This window comes from Vipera berus (genome assembly GCF_964194415.1).
Source record: "Vipera berus genome assembly, chromosome: 2".
Taxonomy (NCBI): domain Eukaryota; kingdom Metazoa; phylum Chordata; class Lepidosauria; order Squamata; family Viperidae; genus Vipera; species Vipera berus.
This window is the reverse complement of record NC_138203.1, coordinates 184,074,839-184,100,291: the sequence shown is the minus strand read 5'-3', so window position 1 is coordinate 184,100,291 and position 25,453 is coordinate 184,074,839. Positions and strand designations below refer to the sequence as shown.

Sequence of the window (25,453 nt, the reverse complement as noted above, 5' to 3'; positions counted from 1 at the left end):
GATTCTTCCTTCAGCTTTCTGAGTGTTGATCTCCCAAAGGATAACAAGAAAACAGTACAGTTGCTTGCTTTGTTAGGCTTATTCAGATCTGCAACTTATAGTGCTCAGACCCCTTGTTATCATTCTCCTTTGTGAGTGTTATCCATCGTGTTAATGCCTAAGGATGTTTGCTATAATATGCCTATACCATGAACTGTGAAAGGGAGAATGGAGTAAATCTCGACAAACCATTATTTGTTTTTGGGTACTCGCAGATGTCTTTAGTATCTCCTCCTCTATGATTCCTACTGAATATAATTAGTTTCTGGCCAATTTCTACAACAAAGCTCTAGCTCTAGTTAGCCAAATGCAATAACACAGAGCTAGAAAAACAAGAATTAGCAGGGGGGGAGCAAATTCCATGCAGTTCCATCTTGTGAGCAGCTAATCCTGCACTGTCTGGAAGGTGGCTTTTAACTGAAAGTAACTGCTACTTTATGCTGTTTATTATCTAGCTGGCAAGAAATGAATAGCTTGGCTTAATCCTTCTATCTGGTTCTGTTCTTTGGCAAAAATAATGGTCCTGAAGTATCTAGATAGCATAAAGTTACTAAGAGCATTTTAAAATGATGGAATTTAACTTATCAATCCTTAAAGCTCTTGTCTGGGTAAAGTGTGAACTGTAGAATTCCCTCAATGTGAACATTTATTTCAAATGAGTGTTTATAGGCTGTAATAGCTGCTACTTTAAAGCATCCCTTGGAAGTCTTTCTTTGTGAATTTCTAAAAAATTATAACAAAAATCTGAGCAGTTACTGTGATGAAGTTGAAAAAACTGCCAAGGTAAATTAACTCTGGCTAAGTTTTAAAAACCAGTGAAATGGTACGTGAATTGTATTGGTTAAACTCTATAAACCCCAGGAACTGGGCTAATGCAAAGTTTTCATCACAGGAAAAAAAGGTCCATTCTCAAGTTTAATAAAGTTTCAGCATCTCTAATGGAAAACCAGATTCTCTGTGATTCCCTGTATCTTGAACAGAAAATGGTTGATATGGAATCAGACTGTTAATTTGAAAGTAAAGAGGAAACGCCCTTAGTCTCAGTTGTTTAAGGGAGAAAAGGTTTTTAAAAATTGCACTATGTATATGAAAACAGACACACATGGATTTTGGCTTTGATTTGCCAAAAGAGGAAAATACAAGATGTTAGTCTAATCCAATCTTCTTAAACTCTAGAAATGGGTAAACGAATATCACAATATATACTCGAAACATACTTTGTTCTAACAACCTATTGACCTCATATCACCATTGGATGCTCTCATCAATTAGGCTAGTGGGAAAACTTACTCACAAATGGGTATTGCCTAAGGCAATCATAGTTACTTTTTCTTTAGCATAAACATCCACATTTTTTTCTAAAAAAGAATAACTAGTTCAGACTTGGGAACAAATATGGGTAACATATGCATTTTCAATTATATCACTGCTTTTGGTGGAAATTAAAACTCATTCTGTCTTAAACATCTATTAATATTTGACATCCACTTTACAAATGGAACAGCTCAAAGACATGAATAGTACATGGTGGAATTTGAGAACATTTCACAGTACAGTTTTGGTAGAGTCAACTGATTTCAAAGCCACATTTCTTTCCTCATGTTTTTTTAATGCACTGCTCTTTCTGTTCTTTGTATCTCAGAAATAAATTCTACTTCTGGAATATATGTTCAGCTGTGGTAAGGCTTAGATACATTCTGGATTAAGGAAAGGTTTCAAAGATAGAATATTCTTCTCTGACAGCAAGTCATGAGCTACTAATCCCTTTCAGAAGCTTTCCTTCATTAGTTCAAATACACAAGGAGGGTGAGAAGGTAAAGCTCCTTGAACTGTCTACCATATTGTTTCACTCATGATCTGCATGAGCTTCATCCATGATCTTCCCAAATTATTTTTTTTAAAAAAAGCTGGCAGGGAGATGTTCCTTCTGCATTCAAGTAAATATAGTTAGAATCCTTGTTGTGGCTGGATAGACTACCACAGGGGTCTTCAAACTTGGCCCTTTTATGGCTTGTGGACTTCAACTCCCAGAACTCCTCAGCCAGCCACACTAGCTGAGGAATTCTGGGAATTGTAGTCCACAAGCCATAAAAGGGCCAAGTTTGAAGACCCCCTGGATTACCAGGTCCACTTTGCTGAATGAAGAATCTCCCTTTGACTTTTTGTTCTAATGCAGGAAGTTTGCAAAGGGAATATTACCTTTGTAACTCTATATTTTACCAAAAATAGAGATATTCAGATAAGCCTTCTTAAAACATAGGTAAAGAATACATCAATTCATATCAAGCTGACTTGCACCTTCTTAATGACATATGGATCAGCTACAATGTATAGCAACCATGGCTTAGCAGCAGTGGAAAAGAATGCAGTCCCAATATACTGTCTGATCCAAGATTCTGCTTCATATGGAAGATCCCTCACACCTATACCAATATAGTCATACTGATGTCAAACATAACCAGTAGACCAGGGGTCTTCAAACTTGGCCCTTTTATGACTTGTGGACTTCAATTCCCAGAATTCCTCAGCCAGTGTCCCTGCAGTAGACATAAAAGTGTATGGTTGGCCAACAGAATACCACGATCCTATTACAGAAGCTTTTTACCCCATGAGTGGTGCTCATGTGAACCATTTAATTCCACTCTTTAGTGGGAAGCCCTTAGAACCTAAGATTTGTGATAGTCATAATGCTAATTGATGTTTCAGTAATCCAGCTGCCTAAAGTTGTGAGAATGTCATACATATATGATAATATATCCATACATTTCAGCACTTCAGAACAAACTAAGCAATCATCATAATCATGGTTTGCATCTTAGAGAATGTTCTCCCTGAGCAGATATTGGTTGAACTTCCAGACAGCCATGTTTCACTTCAGAACTATGCGTGGTCACTGGTCTATGTATATATCTCAATTATATCTGCTCCAAAATATGTTCACAAAGATGTAAATATATAGGGCAACATTTCCGCACAATAACTTCTGAAAGAAAGGAAATAAATTTTCTCTTTTAACTGAAGATCAGGTTGTAATACCACATCTTCTGTTTTACTATATTGGTCAAGTATTAAACGTTGACAATATACTATAACTATAGATAAAGTGAATCATATAGTTTATTGAATGAGCAAATCAAGGCATATAGAGGCAGTGAAATCTGATTGGAACACTATTGTGGGGTTCTTGGTGTTCTCTTAGCTTGGATGTTTTCTTGCAGAGATTTTCTTACCAAACTAACATCATCAGTGCTATAATGGAGTGGGGTTTGTTCTCATTTTGTATACTAGTGGCTTGCCCTCTCAGGATAAATGGGAGTATCTTGGTGGTTCCTGAATTAGGTTATAATTTACTGTTCGTTTGTTTTGTTGATTGAGGTATTGTTTACTTTTGATTGTTGGTCTAGTGTTAATCCTGTAGAGGAAGTGTTTGGTCTGTTTCCTTTTGGGCTTTTTGATTGTCTCTTTTGAATGGTATGTAGATGTTGTTTATGTGTCTGCTGATGGATGATTTGTCTGAGCGCCAGGCTCCCAGGAATTTTGTAGCATTTGTGGATTTGGCTTAATCTAGGATGCTCACAGTTTTCCCAGTTTAAACTATTGTTAAGTCTGTCTAATGTTGTACACAATGCTCTTGAAAATAATTTGGGGGTAGTTTGGTATAGTGGTTAAAGGGGTCAGGTTAGAAACTGGGAGACCATGGATTCTAGTACAAAACTACCTGGGTGAGATTGGGCCAGTCACTCTTTCTCAGCCTTAGGAAGCAAGCAAGGACAAACTATTTCCAAAAAACCTTGCCAAGAACACTGCAAGTAGTTGTTCAGATAGTTGCCAGGAGTCAAAAAACTGATTCAAAGGGACACACAGACATACAAAGTATATCAGATAGAAAAAAAGTATTTATTATAAGTAAGATATTGCTATGCTGTAAGCATAGCCCAATTAGTTTAGTATTCCATACAAGCCATACAAGAAAGTACAATATTATATTGGATCCAGGCTCTTTCCAGCCCACAAGACTGACTCTTTTCGGAATTGGGAAACCTAATTTGGAAATTTTGTTAAATGCATAAAAAAGTTAGCAAATGAAATAAATTGGGGGTAGGGAGGTGTGGGAGCTAAGGATGTTAAACTTTCCACCCCACGTGTTTGACCTAGAAATTTTATTGGCCCAGTCAAAATAATTTCATCCCATTTCTTATAAGTGAAAGCATATGTTTTAAAAACGCAAGTCCAGGAAGAGGACAGAGAGAAACAAAGCTACAAACTTTCTCGTTTCTGTTCTGCTCATCTGGAAGTAATAAAGTTTTGAGCTTCTTTGGGGCCAATTTGGAGAATTCCAATCAGAACATTACATTGTGCTTCTCTAGAGTTTAACAGGGCAAAAGCTTTAAAGCAACATTCGAAATGATCGTCACGTTGGATCCACATATCTAGGCAATTTGTATAAGCTAACACATTGTTATAGAGGTTTTATGACTACTAAAAATATAAAAATATAAAGAAGCAAGGACCTACCCAAAGACGTTCTGGCTGGTACAGCATCCTTATTAATCCAGAAAGAAACCCAGGAGAGGACTACAATGAGTGTGCAGGGGATATACGTTTGAATGGTGAAATAGCCCATCCTTCGGCTTAAATCAAAATAGACTGCCATCACCACATAATCACCTGTAAAAAGTGTATAAAGAGATACAGATACACAAAATACATTATACAGTCAAATTACTGTCCACTGATGCATTCTACACAGACTCAAGAGAAATGAATTTCTTGGTGCCAAATCTGTTTCTTCTTAAAAATAATCTCATCTCACTTCACTGGACCTTTGTTCTTTCCAGCTGGACTAGAAAGTTAATTGAAAACTGTGCAAGAGTACCTTCATGACTGATGCGCATACATTTAAGAGAATTGCTTCATTAATTGCAATGAGTCTAGATAATCAGTGTGCAATTAACCTCCTATCTACCACAAGCTAGCAAATGATAGCAGGGTGGAGTATATTGTATCTAGCCAGCTTAACTTACATTTCTCCATGGACTGCATATCCTTCAATGTCAGATTAGTGACTAACCAATCAATTTCAATATACTAGCTCTTGCTTTCATTTATTTATTTTAACTTGCTTCCACAAGATTGTCACATTCAACTCACACTGGTTCTTATCTCTTTTCTTTCTTTGATTTTCTTTTGTCTTTGATTCATTTTTTTGTCATGAATGCTTCAGTTTCAGTAAAAAAAAAAAAACTTCAGTAAAAAGGATGATGTGTCCATGAAGAGGAAGGATTCTAATGTGTCCTGGGACTGAGGCTGGAACTGTTCATCTCTGTTCAAGTTCATTCCATAAAGTCAACCCCATGCTAGAAGACAATGGGCACATACTGTTTCTATGTGTATATATATATATATATATATATATATATATATATATATATATATATATATATATAGTAAAGGTAAAGGTTCCCCCGCACATGCGTGCTAGTCGTTTCCGACTCTAGGGGCCGGTGCTCATCTCCGTTTCAAAGCCGAAGAGCCAGCGCTTGTCCGAGGACGTCTCCGTGGTCATGTGGCCGGCATGACTAGACGCCAAAGGCGCACGGAACGCTGTTACCTTCCCACCGTAGTGGTCCCTATTTTTCTACTTGCATTTTTACGTGCTTTCGAACTGCTAGGTGGGCAGAAGCTGGGACGAGTAACAGGCGCTCACTCTGCTACGCGGCACTCGGGATTCGACCCGCCAAACTGCCGACCTTCCGATCGACAAGCTCAGCGTCCTAACCCACTGAGCCACCGCGTCCCCATATATATATATATATATATATACACACACACACACACACATATATATATATACATATATATATATATATATATATATATATATATATATATATATATATATATACATATACATATATACATATATATATACATATATATACACATATATATACACATATATATATACACACATATATATATATATACATATATATATATACATACATATATATACATATATATATATATATATATATATATATATATATATATATATATATATATATATATATGTATGTTTAAGTATTTGTCAAGGTTTTTTTGAATGGACCTTGCTAATTAACTCTTTCATTCCTGTTTTGGCCCGGCTCAGGGCTTATCCACAGGAACTAGTCAACTTATGACAGCTCATTATTTGTGCAAATTATTCAAATTGCTAATAAAGAATTTGGGAGGCTAAGATGATCATTTCGAACTATTTATGTTCTCATCAGTTAGTCATACCCTTTATCTGAGATTCGAACCCGGGCTGATTATATATCAGGCAGTGTTTTAACCTCCTGAGCCACGGGTTCCTTCTCTCTTATATTAGCTGGAAGGCAAGGCAAATGTATGTTTAAGTATTTGTCAAGGGTTTTTTTGAATGGACCTTGCTAATTAACTCTTTCATTCCTGTTTTGGCCCGGCTCAGGGCTTATCCACAGGAACTAGTCAACTTATGACAGCTCATTATTTGTGCAAATTATTCAAATTGCTAATAAAGAATTTGGGAGGCTAAGATGATCATTTCGAACTATTTATGTTCTCATCAGTTAGTCATACCCTTTATCTGAGATATATATATAGCGCAAGCCCAAAAAAATTTACACAAATATGAGCTGCCACTGCTGTGGCTACTGCCTGTGGATGGCCCTGAGCTAGGCTGAAACAGGAAATAAGATTTGTCCCGTATCTGGGACTAAGCAAGTGTATTCTGAATGCTTAACAAACATTTAACATATATACACTAACTTAAGAACATATATATACTAACTACTAACCAAGTAAAGACCTGATTTTTTTAGTAATATTTTTAACTGACTGTGCTAGTTTCACAGAACTGCATTAACCCTGGGTTTGAGGCAGAGCATTCAAATAAAAGACACATATCAGTTCAGACAACTCTAAGACAACCAGGCCAATTCTGCAAAGTGCATTTTATCACTAGATGGCAGCAAAATGTTAAGAGTTCTCTGCACAGTTTTTTTGCCATCTTCTGGTAGCCTGAGAGGACCCTAAATGTTGACCAGATGAAGATGGCTTGGACAGAATCTGTGGCTTAACAATACAAAGTAGATGCCCTCTGCAGCAACAAAGGAACAATTCCAAAGTTTGGGGCCCTGCAGAAAAAGATGTTATAGATAAAGGTTGAAAACAAAGGGTCAAACATGATGTAAAGAAGACATGGAATTCTTTATCAGATTTATTGTCAAAAGTTAGGCACTGTGTTTCAATTCTCAGAAAAGCACTCTTTAATCTCTCTTTAAATTATACCATAGGGTATAAAAGAAGAAAAGAAGACCAAGGTCAGCGACCACCTCCTAACCTATTAATTTTCCACTCATAGGGCTACAAGGTCTCAGCTACAAAAATCCAGGTGCCATAAAACAGCCGCAAAGAACTAGTTTAGTGAGATTGAGGAACCAATGCAGATCAAAATATTTGCTTAAATAGATATCTTCAAAGAAAATATCATAAGATTTGGTACATATCCAACAAAACTCCTCCACCTCTTTTTTCCAAGACACTTAATAAGGAGCTATTTTCCCTCCTAGATCAGCAAATCTGCCTGCAGATTACTAGGTTTGGGCTATAGGAATCCTATGGATTTGGGTATAGTTTTCAAAAGAAGTTGGAAGCCAGTTCCTCTTTCCACCCTATAATTCACTGGCATTGACCATTGATAAGGAGAAGATTAAATAATTATATTTTATTCCAATGTCATCCACACACAAAACCAAACAAACCTATAATTAAAACTTGCAATTCTTCTGCGTGAAATTTGGGAGGATTATCCTGACAGTTGCAATAATTGTGATAAAAATGTCATTTAATTCTGCCCCAAGTCAACAAATGTCAGACACTGTTCATGTTTCAAAAGCCTAAAACTGAAAAGAGTCTAGCTCCAAAAGGTCTGAAACCTAATGTTTTTGAAAATTTAATCCTTTGACCACTTGCCATGAGATGAAGCAGATAAACACTGACCTGATTAAGTAAAAGCACCAAGTCATATCTGAAACCAAGTTTTATCATCAGTGCAGATACCTAGAATATATTGATTTGTTATTCATGTACAATATATGTTTCCTTTTAAGATTTCTTTTAATTTTTAGGATTTATTTATTAATCTAAGAATTGCCTTTGTGGAATGATTGAGAAATATGTCTCATCTGAATTTTTAAATGAGTTTACGTATTGTATTTATTCCTTCTAAATTTATACGAGGTTTCACATTTAATGAATTGTTATACTAAAAGAAAACCCTCACAAAACTGAGCAATTAAGCAAAGCTGGCTTTTGTCAGGTTCAACTATCCCTAGAATGTCCCAGACAACAGAAAACCCTTTTACACAAGAGAAAAAGCTTTATTCCCAGATCTGTTTGAGAGTATAGCTCTTTTAGTGGGGACTAAAAGAACCACACTTTCAAAAGGATTGTGGAAATAAATAGTCATTTATAAGAAAAACTGTGCAGTCCAATAATGGGATCCTGCTAAAGCAAAAGATATCAGTGCATCAAATCAGATGGTGAGTGGTCTATCAGCTTCTCTAACATTCCATGTTAGTAAAGTTTGTTCATGCAGATTCACTACAAAAAACAATGTCTGTGGTATGGAACAATCGACTCTCCAAGTTATGAAAAGCAAAACAATGTCCATAAACATCAATTGTATCAACAATACTTCACAGAAAAACAACTTGAAATATTACTTCCACACTAACAATTATGTGAGTTCCATTTAGATGCACTTAATTTCCCAACTCCATGCTGGCTTGCAAAACCAAACCAAATTTATCAAAATATAATACCCTTTTTTCATTGCAGCAATACATAACTGCAATCTTATATAGACTGTCACAGGCCTAGGGTTGTGAATGAAGAGGAACTTCATTCTAAAGAAATATGCCTAGTAGGAGTGTATGAATTAGCCACAACCTTACTCAACTATAATTTTCAATTCAAAGACATATTGACTGAAGTTCAAGTTGATTGAGTTCAAGCCATCATATCAATTTGATCCAAATATTTGGCCAAATTAAATGTCCTTTTGCAAAATTCTAACACACTTTACATCAGATTAGAATCAATTGACTTGATTTGGCAGTCAAATTGATTTGGCAATTCAATGGAAACATTCAGTTCAAAGGAATTATTTGATCGAATTTCCTTCATATCAAAGCTTCCAAATCAAAGCTTTTCACAGCCCTAATGCTTAGAAGTATACAGTATTATGATGTTTTAAAATGTTAATCCTGTTCGTACTGCAGCTCAAATCCTCCCCCCCACCCCCATTCTAGTAGAATTCCATTTACTTTTTAGCTTGTTTGCCTTTCAGTCTAAAAAATTCAGGAGAAAATAAGAGGCAACAAAAGTATCACAACATTGACCCAAGCATAAAAAGAGCAAGAATATTGCAGTTGTAACAATAAAACAACCAGACTGTTCATTCAGTGTTGTGGTGATCTTAGCAGTTTTACAGCAGAATCCAATGTTTGGCATCACATCTGTAACTCAGTAAAGCAGACACCAAGCTGTTTCATTGTGTAGTGGTCTTCACAATGAAAACAAACAAACACCTGTGTCCAGTCACCACAGAAGGCTTCCAGCGAATACAAACTTAACATTCACTCCTCAAATCCTCTTTCAAGGCAATAATTGGACCAGTGTGCTTTTGAAATTAAAAATTATGCTTTTGACTGAGAGACCTACTTTGGCATTTGGTTAAAACCATAATGGAGTGCTTGAGTTAACCCAGCACAATAAGCCTATAGGGACACCATGTATTAGAATGTACAGCATGTTAAAACATTTAAATAATTTGAAGCATAGTCCCCCTAATTTTGGCAATGCAGTTATACTTGCCTGTTGTTCAACCACAGAAGCAACATGGGGATAAATATATATATTTACCTTGGCAAATGCAGACCAAAGGAATGACAAAATATTTGTACTTAGCTTCAATTGGTATATGTCATTGATGCAACAAAATGTATTTTGTGCATTGGCTTTCTGCTACTTAGTACATCTGACATAAAGGGCACTTTATTAATGGGTAATTGAAAAGCAAAGGCTGAAGTTTCTTGGTGCTTCCTCAGGGGCATGAAAGAGGACAGAAACAGGAAAAAAATGAGCACAAGTGAGTCTCCAGACTGAGGTATGAAGTTCAGTGATCCTTCAAGGCTGAACTATAGGATACTTAAATGTGCATCTTATGAACACCCTTTTGTTTTTATTTTACAGTGTAAGTACACTGGGGTCTGATCCATATTAGCCATTAGGGCGGGGGATGCTTCTTTTTTCCCCCTCCGTCTTTATTATTGATGGAGAAGACCCTTGAGAATCCTGTGGATAGTCAAGAAAACAAACAAATTGAACAAATCAACCCAGAGTTTTCACTTGAGGCACCAATGACCGGGCTCAAATTACCCATTTTGGATAACTATTTGAAGACCTAGCTCTCTGGAGAAGGCTGTAATGCTGGGAAAAGTGGAAGGAAAGAGAAGAATGGGTTTACTAGTAGCATAGTAAATGGATACAGTGATGATGAATGCACTTTTGAAGAACTGAACCAGTTCAAGAAGAACTAAAGGACCAGGTTAGGGACAGATCATTATAGAGAAAATCTATCTATGTGATTGCTAAGAATGGACAACAAATGGATGGCATATAATCTAGATAGATAGATAGATAGATAGATAGATAGATAGATAGATAGATAGATAGATAGATAGACAGACAGACAGACAGACAGACAGACAGACAGAGACAGAGAGAGCAATAGAACCTAGACTTATATACTGCTTCACAGTGCTTTACAGCATTCTCTAAGTGGTTTACAAAGTCAGCATATTGCCCCACCAACAATCTGGGTCCTCATTTTACTAACCTTGGAAGGATGGAATTCTGAGTTAAACTTGAGCTGGTCAGGATAAAACTCCTGGCAGTGGGCAGAGTTAGCTTGCAATACTGCATCCTAACCACTGAGCCATCATATATACCGGTATATTAAAAAGGAGAGATCCTTTATTCCTGCCAATTAAACATTTACTTTCAGGGTGAGGACTATTAGGATACCAATCAGGACTAGTTTCAATCCTATGGGCTGCATTGGCAGGATAATTATGAAAAATGGGTGTGAGCATGCCCCAAATATAAACAGAATTGAAATCTTCCATTATTTTCAGGGGAAGGAAAAATACATGGTTATTTTAATGATTTTCTGCAGTTTTGCCATTCCTTTTCAGAGTTATGGTCAATATAGGCTCCTAGGGTCACAAAATGGAACTGAAGGTCCTATACTGAGCAAAGGTGCCTAGACTTCTTTTATACCTTGATCTTTCTATGAACATTCATAGTTTAGGCTGAACCCCATGGAAGTCACTACAGTATATTTTGACATTGATTTCTTGGCCCTCCAATAAAATATGCATTGATTTCTTGGCCCAACTATCCTTAAAGTTCAATAATATTAAACCATATATGAATTTGTCTCCATTTACAGAACCACTTTATCATGCAACATATGTGACAGTAAAGGAGAACTGAAAAATTGTCCAAAAAGAAAAGATAGAGAAGTTACAGGACTAGTTCAATGATTTCATACAGCATACAGATTCCATTTTGTGAAAAGGTATAGCAAAATATGGCCTTAACAGATAATTACACAGTACAGCCTGCATGCTTCCAACATTGAAATACTGAATGAATCCATTATTGAACTAGCTCTGGTAGCTACAAAGATAAATCAAGATTAGCAGAATTATAACAGCATAGTTAATATGTCAATATATCTGCATATACAACATGTTAGATATTTTGTTCTTTAATGCATGGAGCATGAACTTGCAATGCCAAGACCAAAATAGACTAACTGGAATTGAATTAACTATTTTGAATGGAACAAAATAGAATTTTAAAGGTATCTTTCATCTTTCACAATGTTTGTCTTTACAACCAGCCAATTTTCCTTATTTATTTTATTTTATTTTTATTGCATTTATATACCGCCCTTTCCCTGAGGACTCAGGGCGGTTTACAGGGAGTTAAAAATCAACCATACAAAAGTTAAAACCCAATTTAAAAAAATATTAAATCAACCCTGTACTATTAAAAACCCCAATTAAAATGAATGTCTCCTCAGCCTGGGCCCGAGAGCTCAAAGAGCCAGGTCTTCAGGCCCCGGCGGAATGATCGGAGGTCGGGAGCAGTCCTCAGCTCCACCGGCAGCTGGTTCCAGAGGGCAGGCGCCCCCACTGAGAAGGCCCTATCCCTGGGTGTCACCCGCCGGCAATCTCTTACCGGCGGGACCCTGAGCAGACCCTCCCTGTGGGAGCGCACTGGGCGAAGGGCGTTTGATGCCGGCAGCAGGTGTTCCCTCAGATACCCCGGACCCAGGCCATGTAGGGCTTTATAGGTGATAACCAGCAGTATCTTAACTGCTCCTTTTATTTTATGTGCATAAAGGTGAGCAAGTCTAGAATCAGAATTAAATCATCAAGACATCAAAAATTGGCATCAATGTTCTTCATGTGCTAGGAATTTCTTTTATTTATTTTAGTAATGAGCAGTGCCAGAATATGGTGGAAAATGGTGAAAAAAAATTGGTTCAGATTGATTCAATAAATTGTTCTAAAAGACTGATCAAATGTTTAACAGCTTAAGTAAGTATGAGTCACTGCAGAGATGTGAACCAGCTTATACTATTGGCACATGCCCACATGGCATGTTGGCATGCACGTATACACCAGCTGTCCTGAAAAGAATTATATTGCTTTCTGCTGGAAAGATTAAAAAAATGTGAAAAGAAAGGGATGGACACAGATTTGTTTAAATTTTCAGTTCATTTAACTGGATAAATATACTTTAATGGGAATGGGGTGGGTGGGAAAATCAACATGCTTTTCTCTTGTTTATTGTATCAGCCTCTGTTAACAAACTGAACAAATACAGTATATTTTAGATAAAATTATTTATTCAGAAATGGGAGCTGTCTGAAGCTGTATGCTACTAGGAAGCTTGTGATGGAATAAAAGTTTGATAAAACATGGTAGGAGTTTGGTAAGAGAAGTAATGAGTTCCTTCTGGTGGATGGGCAGGCATGATAGACAGATGAGACAGAGCTAGATAGATCATAACTGGATGTGAAAGATCTGAGTCTATAAACATTAGAATAAGAGAAAAAGATCCTCAAAAAAGAACAAATTGGTGGTGATTATAGGAGAGATAAAGTAAATTGCTGATATTAGACATGTTGGAATACCTAAGGATTTTGGAATTGGGGACTTCCAGATAATAAAAATACTGCCCCAAGGAGCAAAAAAGCATTAAAGCTCTAATGCTGCATGCAAGATAGATAGGAGAGACATAGGGAAGAGAGGTCCAGCCTGGAGCCATTGGAAGATGAGGAAGAAGAAGAAGAAGAAGAAGAAGAAGAAGAAGAAGAAGAAGAAGAAGAAGAAGAAGAAGAAGAAGAAGAAGAAGAAGAAGAAGAAGAAGAAGAACAACAACAACAACAACAACAACAACAACAACAACAACAACAACAACAACAACAACAACAACAACAGTGTAGTGGTGCAGATATCAGGCTAGAAACCGGGAAACCATAAGTTCTAGTCTTATTTTAGGCACAAAAGTGATCTTGGAGCAGTCACTTTTTTCAGCCCTAGGAAGGAGAAAATGGTCAACCATTTCTGGAATAAAAAAAAAAAAAACCCTTGCCAAGAAAGCTATAGGGATTTGTCCAAGGAGTGTTGAGGAATCAAATGCAATTGAATGGAAAGAGAAAGGGAGAGGGGTAAGGATAAAAGAAAGCAGAAGCAGACCTGAGACATGGAGACGGGAGTGGTCTATAAAAATCTTGGTCCTCAATGTTCATCCAGTGGGGAAGAAAAAAGTCAGCAGTTTTACCTGTAAGTAATTCACCAATAAATTGGTGGGGTGGGGTGGGGGAATCAAGGCTTGAAGCAATGGAGAAACAAACTGGGATCAGCAGAGGGGAAAGAACCTACCAGGACCAAGTGGAGAGTGTGCATAAACTGCTAAATATTGACCTGTACATTTTGAAAGAGGGAAGGATAGAATTGGTTTCTTTAAATATGTACTGAATTTCACCTTTAAGACAGTAAACTAGTTGGTTCTTAGTAAACACTGTCTGAAAGAATCCCAACAAATTAAATAACTTTAGCAGGCGGCTGGACTAGAAGACTTCCAAGGTTCTATTTCAAAAATAATAATAATAATAATAATAATAATAATAATAATAATAATAATAATAATAATAATAATAATAATAAGAAGAAGAAGAAGAAGAAGAAGAAGAAGAAGAAGAAGAAGAAGAAGAAGAAGAAGAAGAAGAAGAAGAAGAAGAAGAAGAAGAAGAAGAAGAAGAAGTAGTAGTAGTTGGAAGGGACCTTGGAGGTCATCTAGTCCAACCCCCTGCTCAGGCAGGAAACCCTATACCATTTCAGACAAATGGCTGTCCAGTCTCTTCTTAAAAACTTCCAGTGTTGGAGCATTCACCACTTCTGGAGGCAGGTTGTTCCACTGGTTAATTGTTCTAACTGTCAGGAAGTTTCTCCTTAGTTCTAGGTTGCTTCTCTCCTTGACTAGTTTCCATCCGTTGCTTCTTGTCCTGCTTTCAGGTGCTTTGGAGAATAGCTTGACTCCCTCTTCTTTGTGGCAGCCCCTGAGATATTGGAACACTGCTATCCTGTCACCCCTCACCCTTCTCTTCATTAAACTACACATACCCAATTCCAGCAACCGTTCCCTATATGTTTTAGCCTCCAGTCCCCCAACTTAGTAAACCTAAGTAGCTTAGGGTTAACATTTGCTCTTGTGGTATTGTCTATATAACTATATGGTTGCTATTTTTATAGCAAGTAGTAAAGCTGCTCTGTTTGTTCATGATTAGTTTGATTTTTTAAAAAATGCAAAGGGTTGGATGAAGAAAGATACCCCTTAGAGTCTCCTCTTTTGGTGTGAGGAGGGAGCTGAAGTGGAAATCACTGCCAGGCTTTGTTGAATGTTATTTGCAAAGGAGCTAGGGAGAACCGACTTGAAGGATCTCAGGAGAATCAGTTTTTCTTACTCCAGAGGAACTGGATTCAAACATTGGGTACATGTTTAAAGCCTTGCTTCTAGCATTACATTTCATATCTCTGAAACTGCAGCTGACAACTGGAACACAGTAAATCTGTCAGTTGTGTAGAAAGCTTCCCAGAATTAGCATAATGTGGGATCATGAGTTACCTCTATCGGTCCTGTCTTTTTTCCAAGCATTCTCATCTAAGCCCACAATTAGGGTTTCATTCAGCAGTGGGATTCAAATATGTGAACAACCCGTTCTCTGTGTGGATGCTGCTTTTGGAAGTCCATTCTGGGCCTGGGCAACAAAACATTAGCTACCGGTTCGGCCAAAGTGCTGCGAACTGGCTGAATCCCACCACTGGTTTCATTACATAAAGGAGTGAAACAGTGATACATCTGTGATAATGGTTTCAACAGAATTCACTTCAGAGTCTTTATGTATGCTAGGTTTTCAAATTTTGCTCTAAAGATACATCCTAACTGTATTCTGGGACATGGTGACTAAGTGAAAATCACTGGTTTGAAAGCATGTTCCCCTCACCCTCTAAGTCTATATTAAATCACCTTCTATTTGTGGAGTCTGAGCTTCATATAGTCTCTTCTATTGGCATCTTTTATTCAGATATATGATTATAGAGGCACAAAATTATGTCAAACTAACACTGAGGGGGACAACCTTACACAAGAGATTGTGCACAGTGTGTTGTCATGGAATTTTTATGAAAATGCTGTTCATTTGTAAAAAAAAAACATTTCCAGGTTTAACTAATTTGACTACTTAAGTGTAGTTGTACACTTAAACATTAAGTGTGTATTATCATATTATACATTGATTATTGTTGGGCAGTTAGTAGTATCATTATAGTATTGCCATATCTGTATACAAAAACAAGGTATTCTTTATACCGTTTATTCCAAGGGTAAATGCAATTTCTTTCTATAATGTGCTACATTTCCTATAACTTCAATGTAGCTGCTCTCATATTCAGGAACTCACATTTTATCCCATTTAAGAACTGCTTCATTTGTTGCAGTGCAATAAATGAGTGGCATTTTAGTTGTGAAGAGAATTCATAGAAGTATTCTGGAAAGCCAGCTTACTTAAGACTGAAGAAGCATCATGTAAATCATAAATCTAAATAAATAAATGTAGATCTCCAGAATAAGCTCCTCGGCAATGCTTATACTCACAAATCTAAGAAGAGGGAGAGATTGTGTGTACATATGGCACTGAGCTATATTTTTCCCATTTAGTTCTCAAGAGGCTTGTAAAACAGAATCGTGTATCCAGAACTGCTAGATCTGATCCAAACAATTTCCAACACAGAATTTACATATGTGGGAGAAAAAAAATAAACTGGCCATAAAAATAGTAAGAACAAAAGGCACAAACCTTCCCTGGAAATCCATAAAATTTGGCAGAATTTTGTTTTTGGTACTGGGAAGATTAGTATGCCTGTAAAAAAAAGGCCATCAATATTCAGCATTAAGTTTGAATATTGATTGAGCTGGCTCTGAAGATACCATTATTCACCAGTGTGTAAATAATCTGCAAATGAAGATGTATATGCCTCCTTTTATTTTCTCTCCAATGAGCAGCCACGAGAGAGAAGAATAATTCCTTTTTCTTGTTTGAGTTGTTCAGACTGATTTAAAAAAATTGCTTTCCAATTAACCTGTACAGCACACTACTATTCCAGTAGCATTTAAGAAAATTGCTTTGAGCTTGTGAGATATATTTTAAAGGTGTAATATTTCAGTTCACATATCACTAATAAGAAAAAGAACCTCCAGAACTGAGCCAACTTGAAGATACTTAATTCAATCATCAGCTTCTTCAATCTATTAAACTATTAATCATTCTCTTCTTCACTTCACTTTTCTCCCAAATAGTGTCAAAAAAATTAGAAGGTATAAGTGCTAAAATCTAAACCCATTTGCCATGCAAACAGAAACTGGAACAGAATATAAAGCTATGTTATTAGATTTAACTCAAGGGGGAAAATATTAATTTTAACTAGTTATAATAGCAGATACATAGCATAGGTTTCATAACTATGTTATACAGTAATAAACACTGCCACAGTATTTCCTATAAATAAATAAATTATTAGTAGATTTATTTATTTGCTGTATGATCATAGACCAAGAGTTAACATGAAATCAGAATAAGGTACTTGAAAGCAACAAGGGCAAAAAATCATTGATAACAAGATGGCTTTTGATTTTATTCTCCATACACTATGGGAATAAACTTGCAACTTGAATTGATAATGATCCACTGAATATGAGTGATTTGCCTATATTATACTTTTTTTTCCTTTTGTCTTCAAGTCAGTCTTGACTCCTAACAACTGCATTTCTTCTTGGCAAGATTTCAGAAGTGGTTTGTGCATTGACTTCTTCCAAAGGCTGAGCAAGACTAGTACATAGATCCAAGGTCATCCAGCTGTCTTTGAGCCTAAGGCAAGACTAGAACTCACAATCTTCCAATTTCTAGCCTGATGCTTTAACCACTACACAAACTGACTCTCATGCTCATTGAACCAAACATCTCTTCTTAAGTTTAACAAAAAAAAGTTTAACTGAGGTTAGAAGAGGAAACATACTAGGAATTGTTGGGGAAGCAATTAAAATTTAAGAATAGGGAGAGATAATATTGCCTTTCACTGAACTGAAGTAACTGAATTGCTTTCCTTTCTTTAAAATTCAAAAGAGACAGGTTTTGCTGCCATTCAAATAGTAGATTGGCTGTTCTACCACTTCTGGGAAACAAACATAATAACAAAGCATAATTCCCAGAGAGCTTGTTAAGAGGAAATATGGCTTTCTCCTTTATACCCAGGGTGACCTTACTTTTCTCTTATTCCATCCCCAAAACCACAGAGAAACAGGCCAGTCAGGATTTGAAGAGATAATTATGTGCTTTTCATTTATATTTGCATCTACAGATCTATATGCATACTGAAAAGGAAAAAAGGGGGTCAAATCATATTCTAAAGTATATTTGCCAAACTAGTGCATGTTTCAAACAAGAAGATATTGCCAACTTTTGAAATGAACCTGGCTGAAGCCATCTTTGTCATTCACAGTTGCCACACCAGCTGGGAGGCAGGGGGAGATGAAAACGGAGGTATTGCTAGACATAACATTGAGTGATCCTGTGGGAACCAAGGTCATCCTCACAGGTACTGAAAGACAGAGAGGAGTGTCATGGAGCCTGCCAATTGCCCTTATTGGGAAGCATGATCAATGACATGGTAGGGGTCTTTTACCAACAGTTCATCCCCTCCTTTGCTAAAACAGCCCTACCAATCACTGAACTGTTAAAAACAGGAAAAAAGGGGGAGGGCAAAACTCCATTCAGGTCAACCCTTAAAATGGACTGTGGAATGCCAAGCAGCATTTGAACACCTCAAAAGGTTATCCACAGGAGAACCAGTCCTCAAACACCCTAACTCTGAAGAACAATTTATTATCCAGGTGGATGCTAGCAATGTAGCCATGTGGGTGCAGTTCTTCTCCAAAAAAAGAAGCAAGGGAGACCTACAACCATGCACATACACCTCCAGGAAACTCACCGACATACAGAGACAATGGGCGGTATGGGAGAGAGAAGCATTTACTATTCTTTGGGCATTACTAACCTGGCATCATTTTATAGAGGGGAATAAAATACCATTTGAAGTGTGGACTGACTATAAAAAACCTTGGAAATTATCCCCCAAGCAGGTTTGATGGGTGCAATATTTCAATTGCTTCAACTTCACTGTAAAGTACATCTCTGGAGGGAAGAACTTCCTAGCTGATGCCTTATCCAGAATGCCACGATACAAGAGCATTCGCAAGGAAATTATCAATGCTATCATCTCTCCTCAAAAAGCCTCCCAAGTGGCCACTAGGCATCAAGCTCAAAAGAAATCCGCCAGCTCTGAGAGTGACTTGACCCAGAAACTTAGAACTGAACTGAAATCCGACCCCTGGTTCAAAGACAACTGGAAATTGTTGATATACAGAGATGAACTGGCATGGAAAAGTTATAAATTGGACCTTCCTAGCTCCCTCAGGGTCCTAGCCCTGCAACAAAGCCGCAATGCCAAGCAAGCTGGTCACTTTGGGTTCCTAAAGACTTTACACATAGTAAGAAGGCAATACTGGTGGCCAGGAATGAAAAAAAGACATTGAAAGCTATGTAAAGAGCTGTGCAATATGTGCAGCCATGAAGAAAAGACTGGAAAACACCCCCCACGACGGTTACAACAGGTAGTAGAGCCATCCCAACCCTGGGAGGAAATCCAATAGTGGGAATTCCATAATTGAATGTTACTGACCTTTTCTCTAAACAAGTTCACTTTATAGCCTGCCCTGGTCTTCCCCCCACCCAGAAACTGACAAAACTATTTTCGAAACACATCTTCCAACTCCATGGAGCACCAAGAAGAATCATATTGGACCAAGGGATTCAATTCACAGCTAAATGATTGGATCCACCCAGGGCTCAGCTCAGTTTTTCATCTGAGTATGAATGAGACTGCTGAATGAGAGAATGCAATAGTGGAACAATACCTGAGATGTTAACTATCAGCAGAACAACTACACAGACCTGTCTTTTGCTGACGTGGCATACAATAGCACCATGCACAGCAGTACTGGACTCATTTACTTTAAAGTAGCCACTGGCAGGGAATTTGTTGCCATGTCTGAATATCCCCAAGAGCCCCCTTCCTCATTAATACTGACAAAGTGGCTAAATTCACTGCAGAGCACTTGGGCAAACAGAATGAGCCTTAGCCAAAGCCACAAAAATTCAAAAAGAGCAAGCAGCTAAAAGGCGGTCCCCCCCAGAAACCATTTCATATAGGGGAGAAAGTCTATCTTTCAATCAAATACCTAAGGTTAAAACTACCATGCAAAAAACTGGGACCTAAATTCATTGGTCCTTTCCCCATCATAAAGATCATAAATTCCATTACTGTGAAGTGAAAATTCCCATGACTATTAAGAAAAATACATCTGGTGTTTCATTGCAGTTTATTAAAACCAGTCATAGAATCAACATTGAGACCAGTACCTTGAGTAGCCCCAGGTTACAATACAGGGTAAGGTGGCACCCACTATGAAGTAAAACAGATCCTTCATTCTCAGCTGTATTAAGGGAAATTACAGTATCTAGTTCAGTGGAAAGGCTATCCTTTGTCAGAAGCTACTTGGGTGTAGGGTAAAGATGTAAATGCAGATAGACTAGTACAGAAATTTCACAATAAGGTAAAGGTAAAGGTTCCCCCGCACATGCATGCTAGTTGTTTCCAACTCTAGGGGCTGGTGTCCATCTGCATTTCAAAGCTGAAGAGCCAGTGCTTGTCCGAGGACGTGTCCGTGGTCATTTGGCCGGCATAAAAGAGCCTTGGTGGAACAGTGGGCTAATGCCTCCTTAAGTAACAACAGCTGCCTGCAATTAGTGCAGGTTTGCATCCCACCAGGCTCAAGGTTGACTCAGCCTTCCATCCTTCCGAGGTAGGTAAAATGAGGACCCAGATTGTTGGGGGCAATTAAGCTGACTTTGTAATAATGCCGCTTGGGGTGTGTGTGAAAGCCCTAATAAGCAGGCATATACATAGAATGAAGGCTACTGCTAAGCTTCTAGCCTTTGGAGAAGGGCGGGATATAAATCGAATTAAAATACATTAAATAAATAAATAAAATAACTAGACGCCAAAGGCGCATGGAACGCTCTTATCTTCCCACCGTAGTGGTTCCTATTTTTCTACTTGCATTTTTACATGCTTTCGAACTGCTAGGTTGGCAGAAGCTGGGACAAGTAACAGGCACTCACTCTGTTACACAGCACTCGGGATTCAACCCGCCAAACCACCGACCATCTGATTGACAAGCTCAGTGTCCTAACCCACTGAGCCACTGCATCCCACAATTTCACAATAAACATCTAGAGAGCCTCCAGGTGATAGAGCAGAAAATTAGCAAAAAAACCCAAAATATATCATGCTTATTATTTTCCAGGATCTTCTTTCTCTCTAGGGGAGTCCTACTGTCAACCTTTGAAACAAGCTTGACTGAAGCCATCTTTGTCATTCACAGTTGACACACGGGCTTGGGGAAGGGATGAAAATGGAGGTATTGCTATTCATAACATCGAGCAACATGGGAACCAAAATCATTCTCACAAGTGCTAGAAGATAGAGACAAGGAGTGTCAAGGAGCTCGTCAATTGCACTCATTGGGTAGCATGATTGATGACATGGTAGCAGGAAAGGAAGCATTACATTTAGTTACATTGAATCCGGATAAGAATTTTAGAGTTGGTTTTACTTTAGATTGTGCCAATATTATGTATCCAATAAACATGTTGTCTGAGGAATTTTCAAGCCTCAGAGTTCTGATTTGTTGAGGTTCATTAGTCAGAACCTTAAGAGATACTCAACTCAATATGCTTTTTGCTTAATAATAGCTTCCTTGTCCTGATGGAACTTTTGATTTTCTAAGAAGAATTGAATTAGCACTGAGAAGAGGGAAAATAAAATAAATAAAATTCTTCTCTACATAACTAGTGTTGGCTGCTTCCTGAACTGGATGCTTTTGATAGATGGGTTAATTCATTTGACAGAAACAGAAAACATATGACAAATAAAAGAAATAGTTTTCACAATATGTTTGAACATATGACAAACAAAAGATGAAGCTCTCATCTATCAACATTAATTAGTTTCCATAGGATGCACATTTTGTTTTGTTCATTTCTTTTCAAATTTATTATTATGGTTGGTTGCACAGAGAGACAGTTGTTTAGGCTGGGTTCGGCATTTTTATCCACCTGTCAAGTCCTTCCCAAGGATGTGGGATAGGCAATTATTATTATTATTATTATTATTATTATTATTATTATTATTATTATTATTATTATTATTATTATTATTATTAGTATTAGTATTATTAGTATTATTAGTATTTATTATGTCCTAGACATTTTGACATCTGAGTTCTTAAAGAAGGCAACAATGTAGTGGTTAAGGCATGGGACTAGGAATGCACAGATTCATGTTAAAGCCTATTCAGTCAGTCAGTCAGGCAGGCAGGCAGGCAGACAGGAATTTCTATTCCTGTCCATCTCAATCCAATTGACTCTCAGGCACCAAGAGTTCCTGAGTGAGTTTGGACATATTACTCAAACTACCACCCACCTAACCTCACAGGATGTTTGTTGTGGATAAAAAATGGAGGGGTTTTTTTTATATGCCACGAAGAGCAAGATATAAATCTAACAAATAAATGTATTTACTTTTGAGACACTTTTTTCCAAATGATTCCATCCACTTCCTTCAAATTGCTGAAACTGTATGAAAGTTCATACTACAGTATTTGTAAAACTTCTATCCTTTAAATCCACATATATTTATAAATATAGATATTAATTCAGAGCATTCAGTGTTTGTAAACCATCCAGAGTAATTTAGGTGAGCTGGATGATATAGAAATTTGATAAATAACTGAATAAAAATAACACCTGTCTTATGAAACATTTTCATTGTGACTTTATTGGGAAAGAACTCATTATCACAGTATTCCAGCTTGCCATCCCCAGTGCTTCCCAACTAGTAAGAACTTTTGTTTAGCAGGCAGGATATGGCTTCATTTTTGCTTTTCCTGTATACTAATTGCTGGACATTTGTGAAAGGGAATCCTGGGAAATCCTGTTTTAAGGACCTTTTGAACAAATTGTTTTGTTGAAGTCTCTAGCAAATCCAATCTCTAAAGCTAATGCTGTTGACCACATGTGTAAAGAAGAAATATGAATTCCAGATGCTGCCCACCTCAGAACATCTTGGCAATTGGTGAGTGCAACGATCCCAAGAATAAATGTCACCTCAGAGCCAGTCTAGAAGTAGCCAGCTGTGGTACAAGCAGCTTAATACTCAGAATTTGCTCCATCAGTTCTAAGGATTGCTTATGATAGTGTGGGAAGTCAGCCCACTAGAGAAGGAAATATTAAAAGGGCAGAAAAATATATTTCCTCAAAAGATCTTAAAGAGGCAGAAAAGCATGCCCAGTTTTCTTAATAGCCCCAAGTCTCCCTCCCTCAAGCAAAAACCAGCTCTATAGAAATGCAGATGTAAATCCAGGAAAGTTGGAGGCCCCCAGCTAGAAGATTAAGAAGACAAAAACAGCTAAAATCTACATACCCTAAGGCAAGAAATAATAGGATTAACCCACAGATGCAAAAGGGCACACCCAGACTCAGGTCAGAATACATGACACAGGAAATACAAAGCCTCAAACAGGAACAGGAAACAACTCCAAAAAAAAAAAAGCCCCAGAAGGTATAAAAACCCACTCCCTACATGTGCTCAGTCTCTTTTCTTCCAGAGCCATATTCCTGTCTGGATCTCCTCTTCAATAAACTGCAACCTTCTTTCTAAAGCAGTCACCATGTTGTTTATTCCCAGCTTGGACTGAACCATGATGAAGACTTTTCATTCAACAGTAGGATAAAACGTTAAGGAGAGAGCAAAATACTTCCAGCTACTTTCAAAGTCAAGGGACACCATTAGATTACAAGTGGACATACTACCCCAGGAAGCTACTAAGTAGGAATTTTAGGTAGATTTTAGCATATCGATTCTGTTAAGCAAGGAGCTATAAGAATTCTGAGATACAAGTAAGAAGAAAAATTTTATACTGTTCAGATTCATATCTCCAAATCCTTCCATATCTCAATTTTATTTTTACTTATGTAAATAAAAGGACAGTAAGTAACAACCAAAGGACAGTAAGTAACAACCAAAATTTGTCTTCATTCAAAAGACTGGAGGGCAAAGCAAAAAGCAGTCCAGACTCATTGTAGCTTTCTTAGAAACTGGCTGTGATTTGACAAGCTACTGCAAAGCATTTCAGGCTGCATCAGGCAAGTGTAGAACGCAAAGCAGGCTAGCTCAGGGGAGACTCAAAAAATGTTGGGGAGTGTCATGCCTCTCCCAGTGGCTAAACATCAGCTATTAGGGTTGGTGAGAAGTATTTTGGATTCATATTTTGTGTACTTGATGAGACACTTCTTAAGGATTGGATGGGTAAGGTCAGAAGCAAAAACCTGGGATCAGAATGTTCCACTACAAAATACATAGTCCCTTGGGTTATGATGGCAATTGGGACCACAATTGCATTGCTAACTGTTGTGAAAATAAATTGCAATATCACATGACAGCCTCACTTAGTGATGGAAACTCCAGGACCACGTGGGTTGCAAGAGCAACTTGCTATATTCCTGCCAGATTCCCCATGAACTATCTTTGTGGGAAGCCAGCAGGGAAGATCACAAATAGTGATCAAATGATGTGCTTTGCTGTGACATTATAATCATGAGCTGGGCTTGTTGATTTTTTTCAGCACCACTATAAATCTGAACAGTCAGTGAATGAATGGATGTAAGCCGAGGACTACCAGTAATGAAGCACAGGAGTCAACTATTCTTTTCCAGCTAAAAATTAAGAAGCTATTAGTCTATAATACTGCACAAAATCATACTGCACAAAATGGAGAAAAAGGAAAGTCATCTGAAACTTCTTTCTGCATCTTAGTCTTTGTAATTTTTGGATTTTTAATTAATATCTATTGAAATAAAACCAGTTTATTAACAGGTAAGTCCATGAATCACTGCCCATTAAGACTTCCAGATATTGGTCAGAGAAGTCCCCAATGAGGCAAAGCAAAAAACAAGTCTATCTCCCTTTGCTTTTAGAAGGGGCATGTTGCTTTATGAAACAGCTTGAAAGGAGCTCTTCGTTTATAGAATTATTGAAGAAAGCCTCCTTTGAAATTTTGGCATCTGCATCAAACCATAATGAATGTCTAAAGATCACTTGTGTGCAAAAACTGATCTTATGCACTTCCTTTCCAGTGCTTGATTCAACTGCATAAGCTGAGACTGTTGTGTGCTGGTGTTGCCATCCATCTTTCATTCCTCTCTGTAGATACCTGTGCTTCTGAAGTTTTGCATAGAAAAATTGTGTGAATATAAATGAGATATTCAAAATCAGAAACTACTCTATGGAAAATTATGTCTTCCACCCAATTTAGCATTTAAAAGAAAGGATTTCATATTCAACTTTTTTAATAAAAATCATTTTAGACAGATGTTGGGGAGACTCTATATATATATACTAACATAAACACAGCCTTTATTTTTTTGTAGTTCCTTGAGGCATCCTTGTGTAACTAATTGTTCTGCCAAGTACCTTTGTGGCTTGCCTTAAAGCAGAAATAAGATACTTTG

At 37.3% G+C, this 25,453-nt stretch overlaps 1 protein-coding gene across 2 annotated transcripts in view; it reads right to left on the bottom strand.

The window, feature by feature from the left end:
• GABRG2 (gamma-aminobutyric acid type A receptor subunit gamma2) overlaps positions 1–25,453 on the bottom strand; it is a gene marked incomplete at both ends in the record, with an annotated part of 52,762 nt that overhangs the window by 4,558 nt on the left and 22,751 nt on the right. For both annotated transcript variants that reach the window (XM_081315517.1, XM_081315516.1), the window contains one exon: positions 4,555–4,707. In XM_081315517.1, coding sequence (XP_081171643.1) covers positions 4,555–4,707 — 153 coding nt within the window. The remainder of the gene's footprint in view (positions 1–4,554; positions 4,708–25,453) is intronic.